Genomic DNA, 26450 nt, shown 5'->3' with positions numbered 1-26450 from the left:
CCCATTTGGTGAAATCTTGTTTTGCAAGTGGATCTCACACCTCACTGCCGTAAGTTAGTTCAATGACATATTCAATTAGTTTTAGCCTAATGTTAATAGGTATTTCAATTTGAATTTGTTTTTTAATGGCATAGAACGCCCCGCGTGCTTTCTCTCTCAGCTCATTCACTGCATCATTAAAGTGTCCAGTTGAGCTTATTTTTAAACCTAAGTAATTGTAGTGTGTGCAGGACTCTATATATTTAAACCTAAGTAATTGTAGTGTGTGCAGTACTCTATGTATTTTGTACCAATTGAGAACTTTGGTCTAATTCCCTGAGATCTGGAACTTCTCTGGAAAATCAATATTTTAGTATTTTTGGGGTTTACTGCCAGGGCCCAGGTCTGGCAGTACTGCTCTAGCAGGTCCAGGCTCTGCTGTAGGCCATGTGCTGTGGGTGACAGCAGGCATAGGTCATCTGCAAAGAGTAGGTATTTAACCTCTGAATTGTGGAGACTAACACCAGGGGCTGATGATTTTTCTAGAATAGTGGCCAATTCAGTTGATGTAAATATTGTGCAGGGCTCAGATTGCAACCCTGGCGAAGGCCACGCCCTGGTTAAAGAATTCTGTTATTTTCTTGCCAATTTTAATGCTGCACGTTTTGCCAGTATACATTGATTTAATTATGTCATATGTTTTACCCGCTACACCACTTTCAATAACTTTGTAGAACAGTCCTGCATGCCAAATATAATCAAATGCTTTTTGGAAGTCGATAAAGCAAGCATATATGTAACTCTCTGTCACTCTCTGTCACCCTCTGTCTCTTTCTGTCACTCTCTGTCTCTTTCTGTCACTCTCTGTCTCTTTCTGTCACTCTCTGTCTCTCTCTGTTACTGTCTCTCTCTGTGTCTGTCTGTTAATGTCTATCTGTCTCTCTCTGTCTCTCTCTGTCTGTCTGTTAATGTCTATCTGTCTCTCTCTGTCTCTCTCTGTCTCTGTCTGTTAATGTATATCTCTCTGTCTGTCTGTTACTGTCTCTCTGTCTCTCTCTGTCTCTGTCTGTTACTGTCTCTCTGTCTCTCTCTGCCAGGCTGGCAGCACTGATGCTGCTGCTCTCCTCTCCAGTAATGACTACAGGCCCCTGGGTAGCACATTTTAACCAGTTTTTAATTGCTTTGGTGCCCACTATCTCTTCTCTCTCTCTCTCTCTCTATTTCAACCCACCATTCTCTCCCTCACTAATTCCATACTATTCCCCAATCGCTGTTTTGGGAGCAATCACAGTCTAGAAGCTGTAGTTATCAGGCATTAGCTATATAGAACCAACCCTGAGTTGAAGCATGTGAGGAATACAAGCTGTAGTTATCATGCACAGAATCAGACATTAGCTATATAGAACCAATCCTGAGTTGAAGCATGTGAGGAATACAAGCTGTAGTTATCATGCACAGAATCAGACATTAGCTATATAGAACCAACCCTGAGTTGAAGCATGTGAGGAATACAAGCTGTAGTTATCATGCACAGAATCAGACATTAGCTATATAGAACCAATCCTGAGTTGAAGCATGTGAGGAATACAAGCTGTAGTTATCATGCACAGAATCAGACATTAGCTATATAGAACCAACCCTGAGTTGAAGCATGTGAGGAATACAAGTTTGATGAAATATAAAGACCATTCGGCTGTGTAGTTGCAATTCCAGCGTAACTGTGATTGGTAGTCTTGTTATACACTCCACCTCAGAAGAAGAGAGGGAAGGCTGAAGGTCACAGTGTCCACTTCCCTGGGAGTAGCAATCTCCCCTCCACTAATGAATACCTGGCTTATGACCTATATAGCCCATCACCCTGCCTCTCTCTTCCACCTCCTCTCCTCTCTCTTTCCTCTCCTCCCCCACCCCTCTCTCTTTCCTCTCCTCCCCCTCCCCTCTCTCTTTCCTTTCCTCTCCTCCCCTTTTCTCCCCTCTCCTCTCTCTTCCCTTCTCTTTCCTCCCCTCTCTTCTCTCTATCCTCCCTTCTCCTCTCTCTTCCCTTCTCTTTCCTCCCCTCTCCTCTCTCTTTCCTCCCCCTCCCCCTCCCCTCTCCTCTCTCATTCCTCTTCCCCTTCTCCTCTCTCTTTCCCCTCCCCCTCCTCTCGCTCCCCCATCTCCTCTCTCTTTCCTCTCCTCCCCCTCCCCTTTCCTCTCTCTTTCCCCTTCCCTCTCTCTTTCCTTTCCTCTCCTCCCCTTTTCTCCCCTCTCCTCTCTCTTCCCTTCTCTTTCCTCCCCTCTCCTCTCTCTATCCTCCCTTCTCCTCTCTCTTTGTTCTCCCCTCTCCTCTCTCTTTCATCCCCCTCCCCTCTCCTCTCTCATTCCTCCCCCTCCCCTCTCCTCTCTCATTCCTCTTCCCCTTCTCCTCTCTCTTTCCCCTCCCCCTCCTCTCGACCCCCCCTATCTCCTCTCTCTTTCCTCTCCTCCCCCCTCCCATCTCCTCTCTCCTCTTCTCCCCCCTCCCCTCCCATCTCCTCTCTTTTTCCTTTTCTCTCCTTCCCTCTCCTCCCCTCTCTCTTTCCCCTTTCCTCCCCTCTCATTATTTTCTCTCCTTCCCTCTCCTCCCCTCTCTCCTTCCCTCTCCTCCCCTCTCTCTTTCCTGTCTTCTTCTCCCCCCTCCGCTCTCCTCTCATATATTACCCTCTTCCCCTCTCTCCTGTCTGCATGACTGGTCTTGCTTCTGTAGACTAGGACACAGTTGTCAGTAGTCTACAGTAGTCTGTAGAAACCTTCCTGGAGATCGCAGCAGCCTTTTCTGTTCTCCTGTTTCTCTCCCCTCTGCCTGCCTGGATTAACAGACTGGGCTATATCTGGAGCTGCCGGGAGGATGTGGACTGTTTGTTAATGTGCTTGTTATCTGTTCCATCTAAAAAGAGAGCGAGTAAACCTTTACTTTGAAATGTAATCGAGGGAACCTACCCTACAGTAGTAAAAACGATGCAACTTGCGTACTATTGAGGATATACCTTAGTTGTTCATTTTTAACCCCAATAATATCCCTACTACATTACATCCATAGATAAAACAATGTTTAATGATATAGTTAGCCCATTATGAATAGGAGTGATTGGAGGAGGGATTGAGTCGTTCATGGGACGATTATTAGACAGAAGGTCACACGGGTTATCAGGGTATTATAAACTGGGTGGTTCGAGCCCTGAATGCTGATTGGCTGACAGCCGTGGTATATCAGGTACTAAACCTACACTCACATGGATCAGCTCCAAGCCAATCAAAAAGGGTAGGATCCTTAACAGGTTTTAACACAGTTATAAAAACAGTGATAACATTATAATGTGGACAGTGCCCCTCCCTCCCTCCCTCCCACTGAGGCTGTGTAGGCTGGAATATCAGGGGTTGGTCTGAGGGAGGAATGTTAGACAGATAGGGACTGGCAGGTCAGAGGTAAGATACTGTCCCTCCCTCCCTCCCTCCCACTGAGGCTGTGTAGGCTGGAATATCAGGGGTTGGTCTGAGGGAGGAATGTTAGACAGATAGGGACTGGCAGGTCAGAGGTAAGATACTGTCCCTCCCTCCCTCCCTCCCACTGAGGCTGTGTAGGCTGGAATATCAGGGGTTGGTCTGAGGGAGGAATGTTAGACAGATAGGGACTGGCAGGTCAGAGGTAAGATACTGTCCCTCTTGACTCCACGCTCCCACCCTCGGCCCCTGCAAGTCCCTCTGGGTGTCCCCTCTGGCCTGCAGGGTCAGTCCTGGTCAGTCCTAGCCCAGGGGTGGTGGGTAGCTCTGACCTCAAACAACTGCCCACAATATGCCACAGCGTCATCATCTCCGATCTACATTTTAACATCCATGGTTAATTTTGATTGGCGTGTAACGTATGCGACATTCAGAGTTAGTGATTGGTGGAGACTTTTCCTGGCTGCAAGGGGAGGGAGGGAGGTCGATCTGGTGAATAGGGGGGGGGGGGGGGGGGGGGGGGGGTCCTGTTCCCATGGCAACTCCCTGGTGGCCCCATGTTTTTTTTTATCACCAAGCCAGGGAGAGAGGTTTTTAGCGCCAGCATGTCTGGTGCTCTGTGTGTGTTACAGCCAGGCCTAGCTGGCCTGGTATGATGCTCCCAGATTGGGGAGAGATGGCCAGGATTATCCCTTACTGCTCAGCAGGAGCAGAGCCGTTTTCATCTCAATATCAAATTATTTCTGGGTAACAATTTAAGTACCAAAAAGTACCAAGAAACAAGAATAGCTTCTTAGCAAAGAGCAATTTCTCAAGAAATAATTTAGCTAAGACTGTCTGGGAGTGGTCTGAGTGGGGAAGGGGAAACTGGAAACTAGATGTGAGGTTTGGAACTCTCTTTCTTATTGGTCTATTAACCCATTTACTTCTGGTGATGTCACCAGGCAGGCCAAAACTCCATCCCACCAAAACAGGCCGACATTTCAGGCTGTCTTTTCAAACAGCTCTTACACCTCATAGTGTAGAAGTATATATATAAAAAACACAGGAAATCATGTTCTTGACTGCACTGGGTCTTTAACACAGACTCTTAGACAAAAGGTTTCTTCTCCGCCTGTCCCTGTAGGAGAACGCATTTTTTATTTCATTTACTTATTTTTGTACCTCCTTTTCTCCCCAATTTCATGGTATCCAATTGGTAGCTACAGTTGTAGGAGAAAAACTCCAGATGCAGCGTGGTATGTGTTCATGATGATGTTTTAATTAATGAAAGCACTGACCACTGAATACAAAACAATAAACGAATAACGACCTTGACGCTATAATGCGAACTATGCTGACACAAGCAACTAACATAAATAATCACCCACAACCCACAATGACAAAACAGGCTACCTAAATATGGTTCCCAATCAGAGACAACGACTAACACCTGCCTCTGATTGAGAACCATATCAGGCCCAAACACAGAAACAGACAAACTAGACATCCAACATAGAATGCCCACTCAGATCACACCCTGACCAAACAAAACATATAAACATACAAAGCAAACTATGGTCAGGGTGTGACACCGGGGTATCCTGGAATGACATTGACCTCATCCCGTCGGTAGAGGATGCCTGGTTATTCTTTAAAAGTGCCTTCCTCACCATCTTAAATAAGCATGCTCCATTCAAAAAATGTAGAACTAGGAATATATATAGTCCTTGGTTCACTCCAGACCTGTCTGCCCATGACCAGCACAAAAACATCCTGTGGCGTTCTGCATTAGCATCGAAAAGCCCCCATGATATGCAACTTTTCAGGGAAGTTAGGAACAAATATACACAGGCAGTTAGGAAAGCAAAGACTAGCTTTTTCAAACAGAAATTTGAATCCTGTAATACTAACTCAAAAAAGTTCTGGGACACTGTAAAGTCCATGGAGAATAAGAGCACCTCCTCCCAGCTGCCCACTGCACTGAGGCTAGGAAACACTGTTACCACAGATAAATCCACGATAATTGAGAATTTCAATAAGCATTTTTCTATGGCTGGCCATGCTTTCCACCTGGCTACTCCTACCCCGGTCAACAGCCCTGCGCTCCCCATAGCAACTCGCCCAAACCTCCCCCACTCTCCTTCACCAAAATCCAGATAGCTGATGTTCTGAAAGAGCTGCAAAATCTGGACCCCTACAAATCAGCCGGGCTAGACAATCTGGACCCTCTCTTTCTAAAATTATCTGCCGAAATAGTTGCAACCTCTATTACTAGCCTGTTCAACCTCTCTTTCGTATCGTATGAGATTCCCATAGATTGGAAAGCTGCCGCGGTCATCCCCCTCTTCAAAGGGGGAGACACTCTAGACCCAAACTGCTCCAGACCTATATATATTGTACCCTGCCTTTCTAAGGTCTTTGAAAGCCAAGTTAACAAACAGATTACCGACCATTTCGAATCTCACTGTACCTTCTCCGCTATGCAATCTGGTTTCAGAGCTGGTCATGGGTGCACCTCAGCCACGCTCAAGGTCCTAAACGATATCATAACTGCCATTGATAAGAGACATTACTGTGCAGCCGTGTTCATCGACCTGGCTAAGGCTTTCGACTCTGTCAATTACCGCATTGTCATTGGCAGACTCAGCAGCCTTGGTTTCTCGAATGATTGCCTCGCTTGGTTCACCAACTACTTCTCCGATAGAGTTCTGTGTGTCAAATCGAAGGACCTCTGGCAGTCTCTATGGGTGTGCCACAGGGTTCAATTCTCGGGCCGACTCTCTTCCCTGTATACATCAATGATGTCTCTCTCGCTGCTGGTGATTATTTGATCCACCTCTACGCAGACGACACCATTCTGTATACCTCTGGCCCTTCTTTGGACATTGTGTTAACTAACCTACAGATGATTTTCAATGCCATACAACTCTCCTAAATGCAAGTAAAACTAAATGCATGCTCTTCAGCCGATCGCTGCCCGCACCTGTCCGGCCATCCAACATCACTACTCTGGACAGTTCTGACTTATGTGGACAACTACAAATACCTAGGTGTCTGGTTAGACTGTAAACTCTCCTTCCAGACATTAAACATCTCCAATTCAAAATTAAATCTAGAATCGGCTTCCTATTTTGCAACAAAGCCTCCTTCACTCATGCTGCCAAACATACCCTTGTAAAACTGACCATCCTACCGATCCTCGACTTCGGCAATGTCATTTACAAAATAGCCTCCAACACTCTACTCAACAAATTGGATGCAGTCTATCACAGTGCTATCCGTTTTGCACCAAAGCCCCATATACTACCCACCACTGCGACATGTATGCTCTCGTTGGCTGGCCCTCGCTTCATACTCGTCGCCAAACCCATTGGCTCCAGGTCATCTACAAGTCTCTGCTAGGTAAAGCCCCGCCTTATCTCAGCTCACTGGTCACCATAGCAGCACCCACCCGTAGCACATGCTCCAGCAGGTATATCTCACTGGTCACCCCCAAAGCCAATTCTTCCTCTGGCCACCTCTCCTTCCAGTTCTCTGCTGCCAATGACTGGAACGAACTGCAAAAATATCTGAAGTTGGAGACTCTTACCTCCCTCACTAGCTTTAAGCACCAGCTGTCAGAGCAGCTCACAGATCACTGCACCTGTACATAGCTCATCTGTAAATTGCCCATCCAATCTACCTCATCCCCATACTGTATTTATTTATTTATTTGTTTATTTGTCTTGCTCCCTTTGCACCCCAGTATCTCAACTTGCACATTCATCCTCATCACATCCTACAATTCCAGTTTTTAATTGCTATATTGTAATTACTTTGCCACCATGGCCTATTTATTGCCTTACCTCCCTTATCCTACCTCATTTGCACATGCTGTATATAGATATTCCTACTGTATTACTGATTGTATGTTTGTTTATTCCATGTGTAACTCTGTATTGTTGTATGTGTCGAACTGCTATGCTTTATCTTGGCCAGGTCGCAGTTGCAAATGAGAACTTGTTCTTAACTAGCCTACCTGGTTAAATAAAGGTGAAATATAGATATTTTTGTTGCTCTGTTAATTTATAATAAAGTCTGAATCTACAAATTCCGGTATCGGTGCAAATATTTGACTCAATATTTCCACAAAATGTTTTTTAAAAAACAGTCTTGTCTCATCACTGCAACTCCCGTACGGACTCTGGAGAGGCGAAGGTCTCCCGGTCGCGGCCGGCTGCGACAGAGCCTGGACTCAAACCCAGAATCTCTAGTGGCACAGCTAGCACTGAGATGCAGTGCCTTAGACCACTGCACCACTCGGGAGACCTCAGGAGAAAGTTTTTTGGTTCCAGGTAAAACCCTGTTGGGTTCCATGTAGAACCCGGTTGGGTTCCATGTAGAACCCTCTGTGGAAACCGTTTTATATGGAACCAAAAAGGGTTCTCCCTGGAACCAAAAAGCGTTATCCTATGTGGACAGCCAAAGAACTCTTTTAGGTTCTAGATACAGTCACACCGTGTTTTCTAAATGTACTGTACTACTGTTGTCTGTCCTTGTCCTCTTTATCTCCTCTGACTGCTAGAAGAATGTTTTGAAAAATAGACACAAGATGAAATATGTTGGAAAAGCATTGCATTGAGAGGATCAGTGAAGTGTAAACATTGACCACAGAGACTAAATGAACTGAAACTACAGTACATAGCCCAATATGACACTATATGGCTGTTCAGGTTGAAAGGACTAAGGAGCCAACATGGTGAAGTGTGTGTGTGACCTGTGCCACACAAAATCTGTCCCTGCATACCAAACTGACACAGACAGACAGGTGGGATTAGTGACTGCTGGTGCTCTCTGTTTGGGAATGCGAAGGCATCCTATGACTGGGGAAGTGCATTGTGGGAATCTGACATCATGCACCTGTTTGCCTACTGAGCAAAATCCTTGTTCAATAGTTAAGCCGTCATTCACTTTTCCCTCTACTAGGTCACCATAAGCGTGACCCTTACATATGTTGAATGCTAAAGAGGTCTAGCCTGAGTCTATCCTCTCCCATCAGACGGATAATGATGCAGTGAAGTTCTATTTGCACCTCAGCCTCTGCAGTTAGAAGGCTGGCAGTCATAATGATCAGCCATCTCATCATCTCACAGATCTCATTAGATGCAATGATCTTCGTCTCACTAGCTGGTCCTGTCGGAGTCTCAAATGGTTCCCTGTTACCTTTGTAGTGCACTACTTTTGATTAAGGCTCTGGTCAAAAGTAGTGCACCATATCAGGATTAAGGTACAATTTGGGATGCACTTTTTTTTGTGTCTGGTGACGGGTCAGTGTAGATGGTTGTTTTAATGCTGAGGATAGGTCAACACACCTATTGGAACCAAGCACACAGACTGTGTCCAGACTTCACTGCCTACTCCATTACCGTCCAGAGTCCACAGCTCAACCCAGTGCAGGGTTAACATAACAGGCCTGGACTGGACAGTGTGCTAGATAGAGATATGGCATTCTGATCTGGCTGTGAAGTGCAGACGTAACACAATTCCCTGATATTGACAAGTCTGAACTCCAAGGAGAGGTCATCTCTAGGGAAGCTTTTACTGACCACCTGACCATTGACTCGCTGGGTTCCTGGAAAATAGATCCATTAGATCAACTCTTTGTGCTAACTAGAAGTGCTGACTATCTAGTCTAAACTGTTGATTCACTAGGAAGTGAGAAATAGGATTGCCTCAGGTTGTAATGAAATCAGGAATCCAGGTGCTAAACGGTGCTTATATCATTCACAGCCTCATCTGACAATCAGGCATTTTCCTCACAAATAGAGGAAAGCTGATCAGGATGATAAAGGCAACTCTCAGCTCTCTGGCAGTCCCTTCGCCATCTTCCCATCTCAAAGTGACACAGACACTTAGTTTTTCTTCTTCTCCTGGTGATAGCTGTAATTCAGATCCTGCGGAGTATAAAGTACCTCTCCAGGGGCTTGTAAAGTGCTTGTTACACTAGACACTACAGGCCTGCGCGTGGCTTTACAGGAGCCCAGGTGGTAGAGCCACAGTGCCTCTAGTTCAGATATGAGGGGAGTATCAACAGCACTTACCTTTCTCTGCTGGTGTTCCGCTGCTGAAGCTCATGTTCGAAGGCTCAGCACCTGAGTCTGTCTGAATTTAAAACAGGTTTAGAACCTGAGTTAGTCTGGGTTTAGAACAGGTTTAGAACAGGTTTAGAACCAGAGTTAGTCTGGGTTTAGAACAGGTTTAGAACCTGAGTTAGTCTGGGTTTAGAACAGGTTTAGAACCAGAGTTAGTCTGGGTTTAGAACAGGTTTAGAACCTGAGTTAGTCTGTGTCCTGATTGGTCCCTGGATGGAAGACCAGATGCTGCTGGAAGGAGTGTTGGAAGGCCAGTAGGAAGGACTCTTTCCTCTGGTCAAAATAAAGATTCTAATGCCGCAGTGTAGTCTTTCAGATGGGATGTTAAACGGGTGTCCTGACTCTCCGTGGTCACTAAAAGATCCCATGGTATGTAAGAGTAGGGGTGTTAACCCTGGTGTCCTGGCTAAATTCCATCACGGCCCCCTAATCATCCCCAGCTTCCAACTGGCTCATTCCTCTCCCCTGTAACTATTCCCCAGGTCGTTGCTGTAAATGAGAATGTGTTCTCAGTCAACTTACCTGGTAAAAGAAGGGTTAAATAAAATAAAATGAGTAAAAAATGTGAACATGGGAACTGACCCTCTCTCTCTCTCTCTCTCTCTCTCCCCCTCTCTCTCTCTCCCCCCTCTCTCTCTCTCCCCCTCTTCTCCCTCTCTACCCCCCTCTCTCTTCCCCTCTCTCCCCCTCTCTCCGTCTCTACCTCCCTCTCTCTCTCCCTCTCTCTCTCCCTCTCTACCCCTCTCTACTTATTCTCCCTCTCTACCCCTCTACCTCTCTCTACTTCTTCACCCTCTCTCTCTCTCTCTCTCTCTCTCTCCCCCTCCCTCCCTCCCTTCCTCCCTCCCTCAGTGCTGACTGGTTTGGTTTCCCACATACTTCTACAACATCCTGAGTCAAACACAGATCAAAGGGATTATCTGACGTCAGGCAGCGGAGGAGAGGAGGCAGGGGGAACTAAATTAGCCGTGGCAGGCGGCATGGCTCTCACACACCCAATGAAAGGTCAGGCTGGCATTTCAGCCACGGCTGGGCGGCGACAGGAGAGGAATAATGTGGAGGAGAGATCGTGCCTATAGACCTTGCAACACTTTTATGTGTTTGATTCCCACAGGGGACCAGTACTAAAATAAATGTGAACATGAATGCACTCACTACTGTAAAGGGCTGTAGATACTATTGTAAGGGGCTGTAGATACTACTGTAAAGGGGCTGTAGATACTACTGTAAGGGGCTGTAGATACTACTGTAAGGGGCTGTAGATACTACTGTAAAGGGGCTGTAGATACTACTGTAAGGGGCTGTAGATACTACTGTAAGGGGCTGTAGATACTACTGTAAGGGGCTGTAGATACTACTGTAAGGGGCTGTAGATACTACTGTAAAGGGGCTGTAGATACTACTGTAAGGGGCTGTAGATACTACTGTAAGGGGCTGTAGATACTACTGTAAAGGGGCTGTAGATACTACTGTAAGGGGCTGTAGATACTACTGTAAAGGGGCTGTAGATACTACTATAAGGGGCTGTAGATACTACTGTAAGGGGCTGTAGATACTACTGTAAGGGGCTGTAGGTACTACTATAAGGGGCTGTAGATACTATTGTAAGGGGCTGTAGATACTACTGTAAGGGGCTGTAGATACTACTGTAAGGGGCTGTAGATACTACTGTAAGGGGCTGTAGATACTACTGTAAGGGGCTGTAGATACTACTGTAAGGGGCTGTAGATACTACTGTAAGGGGCTGTAGATACTACTATAAGGGGCTGTAGATACTACATTAAGGGGCTCTAGATAAGAGCATCTGCTGAAGGGTGTACATGTAAAATGCACTCAACCCAGAACACCACCACTAGTCTGTAGCTGCTCTCCTAGGCTGAGTAGATGACTGTTTACTCCCCTAGGCTGAGTAGATGACTGACTAGTCTCCTAGGCTGAGTAGATGACTGACTAGTCTCCTAGGCTGAGTAGATGACTGACTAGTCTTCTAGGCTGAGTAGATGACTGACTAGTCTTCTAGGCTGAGTAGATGACTGACTAGTCTCCTAGGCTGAGTAGATGACTGACTAGTCTTCTAGGCTGAGTAGATGACTGAAAAGTCTCCTAGGCTGAGTAGATGACTGACTAGTCTTCTAGGCTGAGTAGATGACTGATTACTCTCCTAGGCTGAGTAGATGACTGACTAGTCTCCTAGAATGAGTAGATGACTGACTAGTCTCCTAGGGTGAGTAGATGACCGACTAGTCTCCTAGGCTGAGTAGATGACTGACTAGTCTTCTAGGCTGAGTAGATGACTGTTTACTCTCCTAGGCTGACCTGATGACTGTTTACTCTCCTAGGCTGACTAGGTGACTGTTTACTCTCCTAGGCTGAGTAGATGACTATTTACTCTCCTAGGCTGAGTAGATGACAAACTAGTCTCCTAGGCTGAGTAGATGACTGACTAGTCTCCTAGGCTGAGTAGATGACTGTTTACTCTCCTAGGCTGAGTAGATGACTGTTTACTCTCCTAGGCTGACTTGATAACTGTCTACTCTCCTAGGCTGACTAGATGACTGTTTACTCTCCTAGGCTGACTAGATAACTGTCTACTCTCCTAGGCTGACTAGATGACTGTTTACTCTCCTAGGCTGAGTAGATGACTGTTTACTCTCCTAGGCTGAGTAGATGACTGACTAGTCTCCTAGGCTGAGTAGATGACTATTTACTCTCCTAGGCTGACTAGATGACTGATGATTTTCATTGTCAACACAAATATAAATGTAGACCCCTGGATCTCTCTCTTTCCAAACTGCCCCCTCCTCCCCCTCCCCCCCCCCCCCCCCCCCCCCCCCCCCCCCCCCCCCCCCCCCCCTCCTCTCTCCTCTATCAATTCAATTCAAGGACTTTATTGGCATGGGAAACATATGTTTACATTGCCAAAGCAAGTGAGGTAGACAAAAAGTTAACAGTGAACATTACACTCACACAAGTTCCAAAAGAATGAAGACATTTTAAATGTCATATGTCTATATACAGTGTTGTAACGATATGCAAATAGTTAAAGTACAAAAGTAAAAATAAATATGGTGTTTGTTCTTCACTGGTTGCCCTTTTCTTGTTCTTCACTGGTTGCCCTTTTCTTTTCTTGCAACAGGTCACACATCTTGCTGCTGTGATGGCACACTGTGGTATTTCACCCAGTAGATAGTTTATCAAATTTGATTTTTTTCTAATTCTTTGTGGATTTGTGTAATCTGAGTGAAGTGTGTGTCTCTAATACATTTGGCAGGAGATTAGGAAGTGCAGCTCAGTTTCCACCTCATTTTGTGGGCAGTGAGCACATAGCCTGTTTTCTCTTGAGAGCCATGTCTGCCTACGGCGGCCTTTCTCAATAGCAAGGCTATGCTCACTGAGTCTGTACATAGTCAAAGCTTTCTTTACGTTTGGGTCAGTCACAGTGGTCAGGTATTCTGACACTGTGTACTCTCTGTTTAGGGCCAAATAGCATTCTAGTTTGCTCAGTTTTTTTTTGTTAATTATTTCCAATGTGTCAAGTAATAATCTTTTTGTTTTCTCATGATTTGGTTGGGTTTAATTGAGTTGCTGTCCTGGGGCTCTGTGAACTATGTTGGCTCTCTCCCCCTCTCTCTCTCTTTCCCTCTCTGTCCCTCTCCACCTCTCTCTCTGTCCCTTTCTACACCTATCCCTCTTTCTCTCCCTCTCTCCCTCTTTCTCGGGGCGGCAGGGTAGCCTAGTGGTTAGAGCGTTGGACTAGGAACCGGAAGGTTGCAATTTCAAACCCCCGACCTGACTGGGTACAAATCTGTCGTTCTGCCCCTGAACAGGCAGTTAACCCACTGTTCCTAGGCCGTCATTGAAAATAAGAATTTGTTCTTACCTAGTTAAATAAAGGTAAAATAAATAAAAAATTCTCTCTGTCCCTCTTTACACCTATCCCTCGCTCCACCTGTCCCTCTCCACCTCTCTATCCCTTTTTCTCTCCCTCTCTACACCTATCCCTCTTTCTCTCCCTCTGTCCCTCTCCACCTCTCTCTCCCTCCCTCTTCTTACCTAGTTAAATAGAGGTAAAATAAATACAAATTTCTCCCTTTCCCTCTCTGTCCCTCTCTACACCTATCCCTCTTTCTATCCCTCGCTCCACCTTTCTCCCTCTCCACCTCTCTCTCCCTCGCTCCACCTTTCCCTCTGTCCCTCTCCACCTCTCTATCCCTTTTTCTCTCCCTCTCTACACCTATCCCTCTTTCTCTCCCTCTCTCCCTCGCTCCACCTTTCCCTCTCTGTCCCTCTCTCCCTCTCTCCACCTCTCTCCCTCTCTCCCTCTCTCCACCTCTCTCCCTCTGTCCCTCTCTCCACCTTTCCCTCTTTCCCCTGTGGTATTGTGTTAATCATTCTGTCTGAGTGTTTTCACAGTGTCACTAATGAAACTCTATTTATCCGTTTGTATCTGGCCTGTACTTGCAGGCCTCGAGCACAGTAACAGCTCGTATCTGGAGCTACAGTAGTCAGGAAGCAGCTCCTATACCATAGAAATAACTGCTCCTGGATCAGTATTAGATTCCCCATCAGCTCTCTCTCTCTGTATCTCTGTATCTCTCTCTCTCTCTCTGTTTCTCTGTATCTCTCTCTCTCTCTGTGTATCTCTGTATCTCTCTCTCTCTCTCTCTGTATCTCTGTATCTCTCTCTCTCTCTCTCTGTATCTCTGTATCTCTCTCTCTCTCTCTGTTTCTCTGTATCTCTCTCTCTCTCTCTCTCTGTATCTCTGTATCTCTCTCTCTCTCTCTCTCTGTATCTCTGTATCTCTCTCTCTCTCTCTCTGTATCTCTGTATCTCTCTCTCTCTCTCTCTGTATCTCTGTATCTCTCTCTCTCTCTCTCTCTGTATCTCTGTATCTCTCTATCTCTCTGTATCTCTGTATCTCTCTCTCTCTCTCTCTCTGTATCTCTCTCTCTCTGTATCTCTGTATATCTCTCTCTCTCTCTGTATCTCTGTATCTCTCTCTCTCTCTGTATCTCTGTATCTCTCTCTCTCTCTCTCTCTCTCTGTATCTCTCTCTCTTTCTCTTTATCTTTCTCTCAATTCAATTCAAGGCGCTTTATTGGCTTGGGAAACATATGCTAACATTGCCAAAGCAAGTGAAGTAGATAATATACAAAAGTGAAATTAAAAGAAATGTTGTTGTTTTTTCAAAAAGAAAATGCACATTTTAACCAAACACTGTTTGTGTACATGGATTTTATAATGTTGTATATTTTTCCCCCAACACCACTTTCCATCAATTTGTATAGCAGACCCTCATGCCAAATTGAGTCAAAAGATTTAATGAAATCAACAAAGCATGAGAAGACTGCCTTTGTTTTGGTTTGTTTGTTTGTCAATTATGGTGTGCAGGGTGAATACATGGTCTGTTGTACGGTAATTTGGTAAAAAGACAATTTGACATTTGTTCAGTACATTGTTTTCACTGAGGAAATGTCTGCTGTTTATGATAATGCAGAGGATTTTCCCAAGGTTGCTTTTGACACATATCCCACGGTAGTTATTGGGGTCAACTTTGTCTACTTGGGGTGATCAGTCCTTGGTTCCAAATATTGTGGAAGATGCCAGAGCTAAGGATGATGTTAAAGAGTTTGAGTATTGCCAATTGGAATTTGTGGTCTGTATATTTCATCATTTCATTGAGGATACCATCAACCCCACAGCCTTTTTGGGTTGGAGGGTTTGTGTCTTTCTAGAGAAATCTCTCTCTCTTCTCAGAGGATGCAGGGGGGTGGCAACCATTCCTTATCTGGTCCTGGTGAGGCTCGTCTGCCAATAGCGCTGCATTTCTTCAGGGTGGATCGCATTAGAATAATACTCAGCATGCTTTGCAATTGTTAATTTTTACATATACATTAATATTGAATTAATTTAGCAGACACTTTTATCACACCATAATGCTATCAGACTTCTGATTTTAAAAAATGTGAACCGCTATATAAAAAGGCATAGAAAAGTATTTTGTATTTTGAAAATACATTGGAGTGTAGTTCAGTGTAATTCAAATCACAAAATACTCAGAATACTCAATAATAAGTTTCATATGCATAGAAAACTGCCCATCCCTGGGTCCACTGAGAAGGCCATCAAGACTAATTGCGTGCCATGCCATTACCAAGGGATGGGAGGAGAGGAGTGGAGTGGAGGGGGGCTGTCAGGTCTGTCCTGCGGTGTGAAAATTTGAATTGTGTCTGTTGGCTGTTGATAAATACAATCTCTCTCCCATCTTCCTCCTCCTCCCCCATCTGGTCCTCTCCTGGCTGAGCTGGCATCCGTTTGGCGTGGAGACGGTAGCAGCAGGCAGTGTGGTCTTTATTTTGATTTATTTATGGACTAACTTAATTATTCATTGGGCCAGATAGAGAGAATAAACTGTAGGGTGTGCAGATGTCACCGCTAGCCTTTCAAAGGATTTTTCTCTGGTCATGAATGGCCAGTGATTTGTTTCGCTGGCTGGGGCTCAGGCTCTTTGATCTCAGTGAGGTTGATCAGTGAGACAAAGAGGAGTCAGTGTGTTCGTATAATTAGAGGAATAGTGTAACTGACTGTAGTACTGTTGATAGTCTCCAGATGTCGGCTGCTACATGCTTGTATTTTCTATGGTCCAGATCAGGGTATCCCAAACTGGGTTCTGGAACTCGTTTTGGTTGTTTTGCACTAGCACTACGCCGCTGATTCAAAGAGCCAACGTGGATGATTTGAATCAGCTGTGCAGTGCTAGTGTTTGACAAACCCTGTTCTAGATGTCTTCACTGGGGGCGGGGGGGGGGGGGGGGGGGTGATGGTAACAGAATCTCAGTTGTGCAAAATCATCCATTGTTTTAGCTCACATATCCCTTTCTTTAGGTTCAATTGTTTCATTTTCATTTGATTTCTTTTCATGTAATTGATTCATTTTCATTTGATTTCTTTTCATGTAATTGATTCGTTTTCATTTGATTTCTTTTCATGTAATTGATTCATTTTCATTTGATTTCTTTTCATGTAATTGATTCATTTTCATTTGATTTCTTTTCATGTAATTGATTCATTTTCATTTGATTTCTTTTCATGTAATTGATTCATTTTCATTTCAGTTTGTTTCCATGGCTGGTAGAAATAACACCAGCTGTGTTCTTTAGTGCTTCGTTCAAATGTCCTCAATGTGGGTGGGAGAGGTGGTACCCATGAATCATACATACAATGTGTTGAAGTTAAAATGAGGCCAGGGCCAGTGTGGTTAAATTGCTCTTCCCTGATCTCACCCACACACACTGTGGCTGTCTCCCTGACTGGCAGCGTGTGTAGCGAGGCGCCCCAGGTGGATGTGTGTGTCCTGTCCATGCTGCAGAGTGTTGTTGTCAGCCGGTGTTATTGGAGCGAGCAGCGAACAGAATCGTGTTTCACTCCTCCTGTGAGGGGCAGGTGGGGGTTGGGGGTGCTGTACCTGCGATTGTTCCTGTTCCTCCTCAGAGTCTCAGTCAAGCCCTCTGCACGACCGCTGCCTACAGACACTGGAGCAACACTGAGCATCACTCATTATGGTGTCTAGCTACACTACCAGTCTGACTATTCATACTCTGACTCTACTCTGACTCTACTCATACTCTAAATCTACGCATACTCTAAATCTACTCATACTCTGACTCTATTCATACTCTGACTCTACTCATACTCTACTCATACTCTGACTGCTCATACTCTGACTCTACTCATACTCTGACTCTACTCATACTCATATTCTGACTCTATTCATACTCTGACTCTGCTCATGCTCTGACTCTATTCATAATCTAAATCCTGTCATACTCTGACTCTATTCATACTCTGATTCTGCTCATACTCAGACTCTCTCATACTCTACTCTGACTCTACTCATACTCTGACTCTATTCATACTCTGACTCTACTCATACTCTGGCTCTATTCATACTCTGACTCTACTCATACTCTGACTCTACTCATACTCTGACTCGACTCATACTCTGACTCGACTCATACTCTGACTCGACTCATACTCTGACTCTATTCATACTCTGACTCGACTCATACTCTGACTCTATTCATACTCTGACTCGACTCATACTCTGACTCGACTCATACTCTGACTCGACTCATACTCTGACTCGACTCATACTCTGACTCTCTCTACATCACTTGCTCCAGTTTCAACTGTTCTGCCTGCGGCTAGGGAATCCTGACCTGTTCACCGGACGTGCTACCTGTCCCAGACCTATTATCTGACCATGCTGGTCATTTATGAACATTTGAACATCTTGGCCATGTTCTGTTATAATCTCCACCCGGCACAGCCAGAAGAGGACTGGCCACCCCTCATAGCCTGGTTCCTCTCTAGGTTACTTCCTAGGTTTTGGCCTTTCTAGGGAGTTTTTCCTAGCCACCGTGCTTCTACACCTGCATTGCTTGCTGTTTGGGGTTTTAGGCTGGGTTTCTGTACAGCACTTTGAGATATCAGCTGATGTACGAAGGGCTATATAAATACATTTGATTTGATTTGTTGACTACTAAGGGAATGATCAAAACCTGCTAGAATAGAATATCTGTCTCCTTTGATTGCTTTATTCAAAATGATCATGCTGTTCATTCACTAATAGGTTTGAAAGGCTTTTAGCCATTTGGAGAGATAGCATGTATGTATCTCTGTCCATGTCTCATAATGGTAATTCTCTGTCAGCGGCAGCCTCCTGTGTGATGATTTAGTGTGAGGTGCTTTCTACCAAGCTAGGCTACTAAACACTTTGCCTCAGGTACTGTCACACTCAGCTGGATCTAAAGCCAGTTAGCTTCTTTTTTTAAAAACATGCACACTGTGGTTTGAGTTACAGCATTAGCACTGTTAATGAGCATCTACATGTCCACAGTTGGGTTAATGTGATTATACAGTGTGGTTGTGATTATTATATTGTAACGATGTGCGCTGAGAGTTCAGTGAATAAGAGTTTTAATATAACAAACATAAACCAAAGCAATAAACACTAACCAGCACATAGACATGACACAGGAACAGAAACAATGACGCCTGGGGAAGGAACCAAAGGGAGAAACATATATATATATATATTAGGGAAGGTAATCAGGGAAGTGATGGAGTCCAGGTGAGTCTGATGATGCGCAGGTGCGCGTAACGATGGTGACAGGTGCGCGCCATAACGAGCAGCCTGGTGACCTAGAAGCCAGAGAGGGAGCACACGTGATAGTACCCTCTCCCCGACGCACGGCTTTAGCCGCAGGACGCAGACCAAAAAGACGATCCTGGGGATCAGGAGCGGACCGAAAACCTGTCAGTCCGGCTGAGACGCGGGAGCATGGCGACCTAGAGCGCCTTGGAGAGAGCATCCGTGACGGTACCCCCTCCCCGGCGGGTTCGGCTCCAGCCGCAGGACTCCAACCAAAAGGACGATCCCGGGGATCAGGAGCGGGAGCACACATGATATATATCCACTTTTCAAAATCCTCATGTATGGGTTATAGTATTTAACCTTTGACTTTATAGGGGTCATGGGTCACACAGGCCGGGCTTATATAATGTACCGTAGTGACACACACACACACACACACACACACACACACACACACACACACACGCACACACACATACACATACACACACACACACACACACACACACACATACACACGCACACGCACACACATACACACACGCTACCCATGTTTACCAAAGAGATGACATGTCGTGGTTGAAATGTGACAGTCACAATTCACTCAAGCCCTAATCAAACACTTCATGACACTGTCTGACCCATAAAACCTCTGGCTGAGGAACACTGCTTGTTCAAGCATGTTGTGTGTTCATGCTATTTCCAACGGAGGCCATTAGCCCATATTGCTCTGTACTGTTGAGACCATCTTTTTGATTACCAGTTACATTACATTGTTGTTGTTCCCTTTTCCTCTGTTGTGTATATATATATATATATATACAGCCTGATTAAGAACCTGTTCTACTCTTTTCTTCACTAACTCTAGACCAGCGATGTTAATATCTCACGTCTGTTCTACTCTTTTCTTCATTAACTCTAGACCAGCGACGTTAATATCTCACCTGTGTGTCTCTGTGTGTCTCTGTGTGTCTCCAGTGTGTGGCTGTGACCTGGCCCGTTCAGGCTTCTTCCAGAAGGGAAGAGAGTACATCTGTACAGAGGACTACCAGCGCCTCTATGGCACCAAGTGTGACAGCTGTGGAGACTTCATCACAGGGGAGGTGGTCTCTGCGCTGGGGCGTACCTACCACCCCAAGTGTTTTGTTTGCAGCATGTGCAGGTAGGTACTGCGAGGCCACACATACACACATACACACACACACACACTACACACACACACACACACACACACACACACACACTACACACACACTACACACTACACACACACACACACACACACACACACACACACACACACTACACACACACACACACACACACACACACACACACTACACACACACCACACACACACACACTACACACACACACACCACACACACACACACACACACACACACACACTACACACACACACACACACACACACACACACACACACACATATCCACTACATTGATCATCACTAGCCAGTTAATGCATATCTCTCAGTGTAAGTGCCATGTCAAAAGCACACGACTGAGAGGACAACGTTGGGATGTATATATGTTTGAATTAATGATTGACTTGGCCATGGAGGCAACAATTAGTGAATGATTTGTTTTATTGGGAGGCAGGCAGGTGTTAAATTACGACGAGAATGCAGGTATATTCAGAGAACAAAGACATGATCATCAGATCAAACGATCAGATGTTTCATGGTATCTTCCAAGAGAAGGAACAGTTCAGTGAGGAGAGAAGTTGTCTTGAGAGAAGGGAAAAGGACAGCCTCCTGTTTCTACTTGTCATGTTGAGAATCTACAGGTAACTGCAAAAACAATGGAAACACGTGAGGGATGATGGATACAAAGTACATTGAATGGAAAGCAGGTGCTTCCACACAGGTGTGGTTCCTGAGGTAATTAAGCAATTATCCTCCCATCATGCTTAGAATCATGTATAAAAATGCTGGGCAGGCTATTAATTTGGCTACCATGGCTATGCCCCCATAAGATGACAATGCCCTCATCCACAGGGGTGGTCACTGAATGGTTTGATGAGCAAGATAACGATGTAAACCAAATGCCATGGCCGTCTCAGTCACCAGATCTCAAACCAAGTGAAAACGTATGGGAGATTCTGGAGCGTCGCCTGAGACAGCGTTTTTACACCACCATCAAATGATGGAATTTCTCGTGGAAGAATGGTCTTGCATCCCTCCAATAGAGTTCCAGACACTTGAATCTATGCCAAGGTGCACGGAAGCTGTTCTGGTTGGCGGTGGACCACCGCCCTATTAAGACTCTTTATGTTGGTGTTTCCTTTATTTTGTCAGTTACCAATAGGCGCTCTGAGGAATTACAATGTCGAAAGCCCTCCTCCGTCTGATTGTGAGGTTTACTGTCACTGTTTCACAGTCTTTTAGAGAGTGATTGAAGAGTTTCAGTCTGTCAGTGTGGTGGGGGCAGTAGAGGTGAGGGTGCCATGAGAACGGTTCCTTCTCTACTGGTCTGTTTCTTGAGAACATCATGAGAACGGTTCCTTCTCTACTGGTCTGTTTCTTGAGAACATTATGAGAACAGTTCCTTCTCTACTGGTCTGTTTCTTGAGAACATCATGAGAACAGTTCCTTCTCTACTGGTCTGTTTCTTGAGAACATCATGAGAACAGTTCCTTCTCTACTGGTCTGTTTCTTGAGAACATCATGAGAACAGTTCCTTCTCTACTGGTCTGTTTCTTGAGAATATCATGAGAACAGTTCCTTCTCTACTGGTCTGTTTCTTGAGAACATCATGAGAACAGTTCCTTCTCTACTGGTCTGTTTCTTGAGAACATCATGAGAACAGTTCCTTCTCTACTGGTCTGTTTCTTGAGAACATCATGAGAACAGTTCCTTCTCTACTGGTCTGTTTCTTGAGAACATCATGAGAACAGTTCCTTCTCTACTGGTCTGTTTCTTGAGAACATCATGAGAACAGTTCCTTCTCTACTGGTCTGTTTCTTGAGAATATCATGAGAACAGTTCCTTCTCTACTGGTCTGTTTCTTGAGAACATCATGAGAACAGTTCCTTCTCTACTGGTCTGTTTCTTGAGAACATCATGAGAACAGTTCCTTCTCTACTGGTCTGTTTCTTGAGAACATCATGAGAACAGTTCCTTCTCTACTGGTCTGTTTCTTGAGAACATCATGAGAACAGTTCCTTCTCTACTGGTCTGTTTCTTGAGAACATCATGAGAACAGTTCCTTCTCTACTGGTCTGTTTCTTGAGAACATCATGAGAACAGTTCCTTCTCTACTGGTCTGTTTCTTGAGAACATCATGAGAACAGTTCCTTCTCTACTGGTCTGTTTCTTGAGAACATCATGAGAACAGTTCCTTCTCTACTGGTCTGTTTCTTGAGAACATCATGAGAACAGTTCCTTCTCTACTGGTCTGTTTCTTGAGAACATCATGAGAACAGTTCCTTCTCTACTGGTCTGTTTCTTGAGAACATCATGAGAACAGTTCCTTCTCTACTGGTCTGTTTCTTGAGAACATCATGAGAACAGTTCCTTCTCTACTGGTCTGTTTCTTGAGAACATCATGAGAACAGTTCCTTCTCTACTGGTCTGTTTCTTGAGAACATCATGAGAACAGTTCCTTCTCTACTGGTCTGTTTCTTGAGAACATCATGAGAACAGTTCCTTCTCTACTGGTCTGTTTCTTGAGAACATCATGAGAACAGTTCCTTCTCTACTGGTCTGTTTCTTGAGAACATCATGAGAACAGTTCCTTCTCTACTGGTCTGTTTCTTGAGAACATCATGAGAACAGTTCCTTCTATTCCTTCTAGCAGGTGGCACCAGGGCTGGGTTGGGTTTAGAGTCTGACCCACAGTAACCTCTACACCGAGGGCCTTGATAGGCTGATAGCGCTACTGCTTACATGACCGTGCTTATATCCCATTATGCACAGATGTGTATGTTAATTCATGTATTTTTAATTCATGTATTTTGCAATTTATAGTTCCCTGTCTTCTAATACTATTTATTATATGCTGACCTGACGGAGTTTGGAGTTATGTCTCCTATGAGATGTCATTTGGGAAGATGCTTGACAGTGATCTGCAAAGTCATAGAGAATATAACCCCATCCGTTGTCTGGGGAAGCAATGCATTATATTGACTGCTGGTACTGAGTCGTCCAGGTTTAAGGGCCACAAATCTTTACCGCAGATGGTCCTGCCATCGCTGCCTGTCCTGCTAGAGATGCTGACTCATAGCTTCTGATGGTGGGAGAGCAGCACACATTCTGTTCCGGGCAGTCAGTAGTCAGCACACTTAAAACACTCCTCATCCACCACAGATCACCCCGACTTCTCCCAAACCTCAATATGCAGGGAGGGCTATGCTGTGTTGCTGACAGAAGAATGTTTAACACTACTATCTATTGTTCATAACACACTGCCTCCTCTTTAGCATGGGCTCCCGAGTGGCGCGGCGGTCTAAGGCACTGCATCTCAGTGCAAGAGACTACACTACAGACCCTGGTTTGATTCCAGGCTGTATCACATCCGGCCATGATTGGGAGTCCTGTAGGGTCGGCGCGCAATTGGGCCAGCGTCGTTAGCGCTTGGCCGGTGTAGGCCGTCATTGTAAACAAGAATTTGTTCTTAACTGACATGCCTAGTTAAATATATATATATAATTTTAAAACAGCATCTGTGTCCATACCCCAAATGGGCCTAAGGGTCCTGGTCACAAGTAGTGCACTATGTAGGGAATTGGTTGTCATTTGGCACACAGCCGATATGTTGGTTTCAATATTCAGCTTGAAGATCACCCCTGCTGGCCCAGTTAAGCTGCTGTGTCCAAGCAGATATCCCCCTGCCTGCCTGTCTGCCTGCTTGCTATGTAGCAGGACACAGTATCTGTCCACAGGCCCATCATGTCTATGAGCCTTCCTTCCTGTCACTGGATATTACCACGGAAACCCACTGTGTGTGTGTGTGTGTGTGTGTGTGTGTGTGTGTGTGTGTGTGTGCGTCTGCATGGAGAGTTGCACTCTAATCGGTATTAATGTGAGTAGAATAGAGGCCAGGCCTCTGATGTCATCTCACTCTCTCATGTGCTACTAAGGAGACTTGCCCTCCTTGACCAAATGAAGTGCCCCCCGGCTCAAAAGATTTTTCAGAAACGTTGTCTACACATAATAGAATCCCATTGCTTGTATAAATAACCATGTCAATCACAACAAATCATCTTTAGTCTCAGACTGGGGCAGTTAGCTAGCGATACGTTAGAGAACATTTCCTGAATGGCTGTATAGAACCGTACTGCTGTGCTGCAGTTCTCCCTTCTCTGCCTCCGTAGTTAGATTCCACTGTCACTGATTGACTTTGTGGCATGTTTCAATGTGGCGCCACATGTAAATTATATAAACCTACTGGAGGAATTTCGGAGGAATGAATTTTGGGCATTTTACCACATTTATGTGGTAAACACATTTAATTACAAAACACAAAATGTGTAGTTGTGTAAAATAACACACAGCTACCATTACACACAGTGTACATACAGTGTTATTGTGTCTACTGTGAGGCTTCGGGTTGAGCAGAATACATGTCTGATGTCTTCCTGTGGCTTGTTTTTCAGAAAGCCTTTCCCTATCGGAGACAGGGTGACCTTCTGTGGGAAGAAGTGTGTCTGTCAGCAGTGCTCCCATTCGCTAGTCAGCAACGCGCCGGTCAAGATCCACGGACCCAGCCGTAAGTCTCTAGATCAGAGGGTCACGTGCTCCTTCTCTGTTAACCATCAAACGTCACGTTCCGGTAATTACTGGAACGTTCCGCCTGCATTACTGGAACGTCTCGACATCTCGACATCAAAAAGCTCCGTAGCAGATATTTAACGCTGATGTTGGGACCATGAAAACACACTGACTGACGGCTATAGCTATGTTCTACAAGTCTATTATTCTCCTGGCTTTACAAAGCTCTATTTCAGATATTTTACCTCGCTGGCTTGCTAGCTTCCTAGGTAACCAATAGTCTGATGACATCTGAGATGTTGTAGATGATATAACTGTCTAATTATGTGTTCTGTTAATTTGCATGAGCTGCATTTGAAGTTGGATGTGATCATATCCACGGCTAGGTAAACAAACAAAAAAACATCTAAATCCGTACTGGACGCACAACATGACACGGCCGGGAAATGGATCTATACCACAGGACCTCAACTAAAGTCACATCACAATCCTCACTCAGCACAGTGATGGTCCCATAGGACAAGGCTGAAGCACTCCACAGTTCTCAGATCAGTAGGACTCTCCATCACTCTCTCTGGAGGGGGAGTAGGACTCTCCATCACTCTCTCTGGGGGGGGGGGGGGGAGTAGGACACTCCATCACTCTCTCTTGGGGGGGGGGGGGAGTAGGACTCTCCATCACTCTCTCTGGAGGAGGAGTAGGACTCTCCATCACTCTCTCTGGGGGGGAGTAGGACTCTCCATCCCTCTCTCTGGGGGGGGGGGGAGTAGGACTCTCCATCACTCTCTCTGGGGGGGTGGGGAGTAGGACTCTCCATCACTCTCTCTGGGGAGGAGGAGTAGGACTCTCCATCACTCTCCCTGGGGGGGGGGGGGGGGGGGGGAGTAGGACTCTCCATCACTCTCTCTGGGGGGAGGAGTAGGACTCTCCATCCCTCTCTCTGGGGGGGAGTAGGACTCACCATCCCTCTCTCTGGGGGGGGAGTAGGACTCTCCATCCCTCTCTCTGGGGGGGGGAGTAGGACTCTCCATCACTCTCTCTGGGGAGGAGGAGTAGGACTCTCCATCCTTCTCTCTGGGGGGGAGGAGTAGGACTCTCCATCACTCTCTCTGGGGGGGAGTAGGACTCTCCATCACTCTCCCTGGGGGGGGGGGAGTAGGACTCTCCATCACTCTCTCTGGGGGGGAGGAGTGGGACTCTCCATCACTCTCTCTGGGGGGGGGGGAGTGGGACTCTCCATCCTTCTCTCTGGGGGGGGACTAGGACTCTCCATCACTCTCTCTGGGGGGAGGAGTAGGACTCTCCATCACTCTCTCTGGGGAGGAGGAGTAGGATTTTGCCCCCTCTTGTCCTCTTCTATTTTCATTCGCTGTTCTCTCTGTTCTCTCTCTCTCTCTGTCTCTTTCTTGCTCTACCTCCTTCCCAGACTGTGCAGGCTGTAAGGAGGAGATCAAACATGGCCAGTCTCTCCTGGCCCTGGAGAAGCAGTGGCATGTCAGCTGCTTCAAGTGTCAGACCTGTGGCACTGTGCTGACCGGGGAGTACATCAGCAAGTAGGTGACCTCTGTGGTGACATCACAATACCAGTATAGTAGTAGTAGTAGTAGCATAGTACTAGTAGTATAGTAGTAGTAGTAGTAGTAGTACTTATATAATAGTAGTAGTTGTATAGTAGTAATGGTATCGTACTAGTAGTATAGTGGTAGTAGTAGTGGTATAGCACTAGGTAGTATAGTAATAGTATAGTGGTAGTAGTAGTGGTATAGTACAATTAGTATAGTAGTAGTATAGTGGTAGTAGTAGTGGTATAGTACTAGTAGTATAATAGCATAGTAGTAGTATAGTGGTAGTAGTAGTAATATAGTAGTAGTATAGTGGTAGTAGTAGTGGTATGGCGGTAGTAGTATTGTGGTAGTATAGTAGTATGGTATTAGTATGGTGGTAGTAGCCGTGGTATAGTACTAGTAGTATAGTAGTAGTACTAGTAGTATAGTAGTAGTATAGTAC

The 26450-nt window shown here is 45.4% G+C and overlaps 1 protein-coding gene across 4 annotated transcripts in view; it reads left to right on the top strand.

Moving 5' to 3' along the window:
- LOC110534842 (actin-binding LIM protein 3) overlaps positions 1 to 26450 on the top strand; it is a 122038-nt gene that overhangs the window by 47456 nt on the left and 48132 nt on the right. For all 4 annotated transcript variants that reach the window (XM_036989672.1, XM_036989673.1, XM_036989671.1 and 1 more), the window contains exons 3-5: positions 19688 to 19871; positions 24329 to 24441; positions 25870 to 25996. In XM_036989672.1, coding sequence (XP_036845567.1) covers positions 19688 to 19871; positions 24329 to 24441; positions 25870 to 25996 — 424 coding nt within the window. The remainder of the gene's footprint in view (positions 1 to 19687; positions 19872 to 24328; positions 24442 to 25869; positions 25997 to 26450) is intronic.

The sequence above is a fragment of the Oncorhynchus mykiss genome, chromosome 10 (genome assembly GCF_013265735.2).
Source record: "Oncorhynchus mykiss isolate Arlee chromosome 10, USDA_OmykA_1.1, whole genome shotgun sequence".
In the NCBI taxonomy this organism is placed as follows: domain Eukaryota; kingdom Metazoa; phylum Chordata; class Actinopteri; order Salmoniformes; family Salmonidae; genus Oncorhynchus; species Oncorhynchus mykiss.
This window is presented reverse-complemented; position numbering and strand designations above follow the sequence as displayed.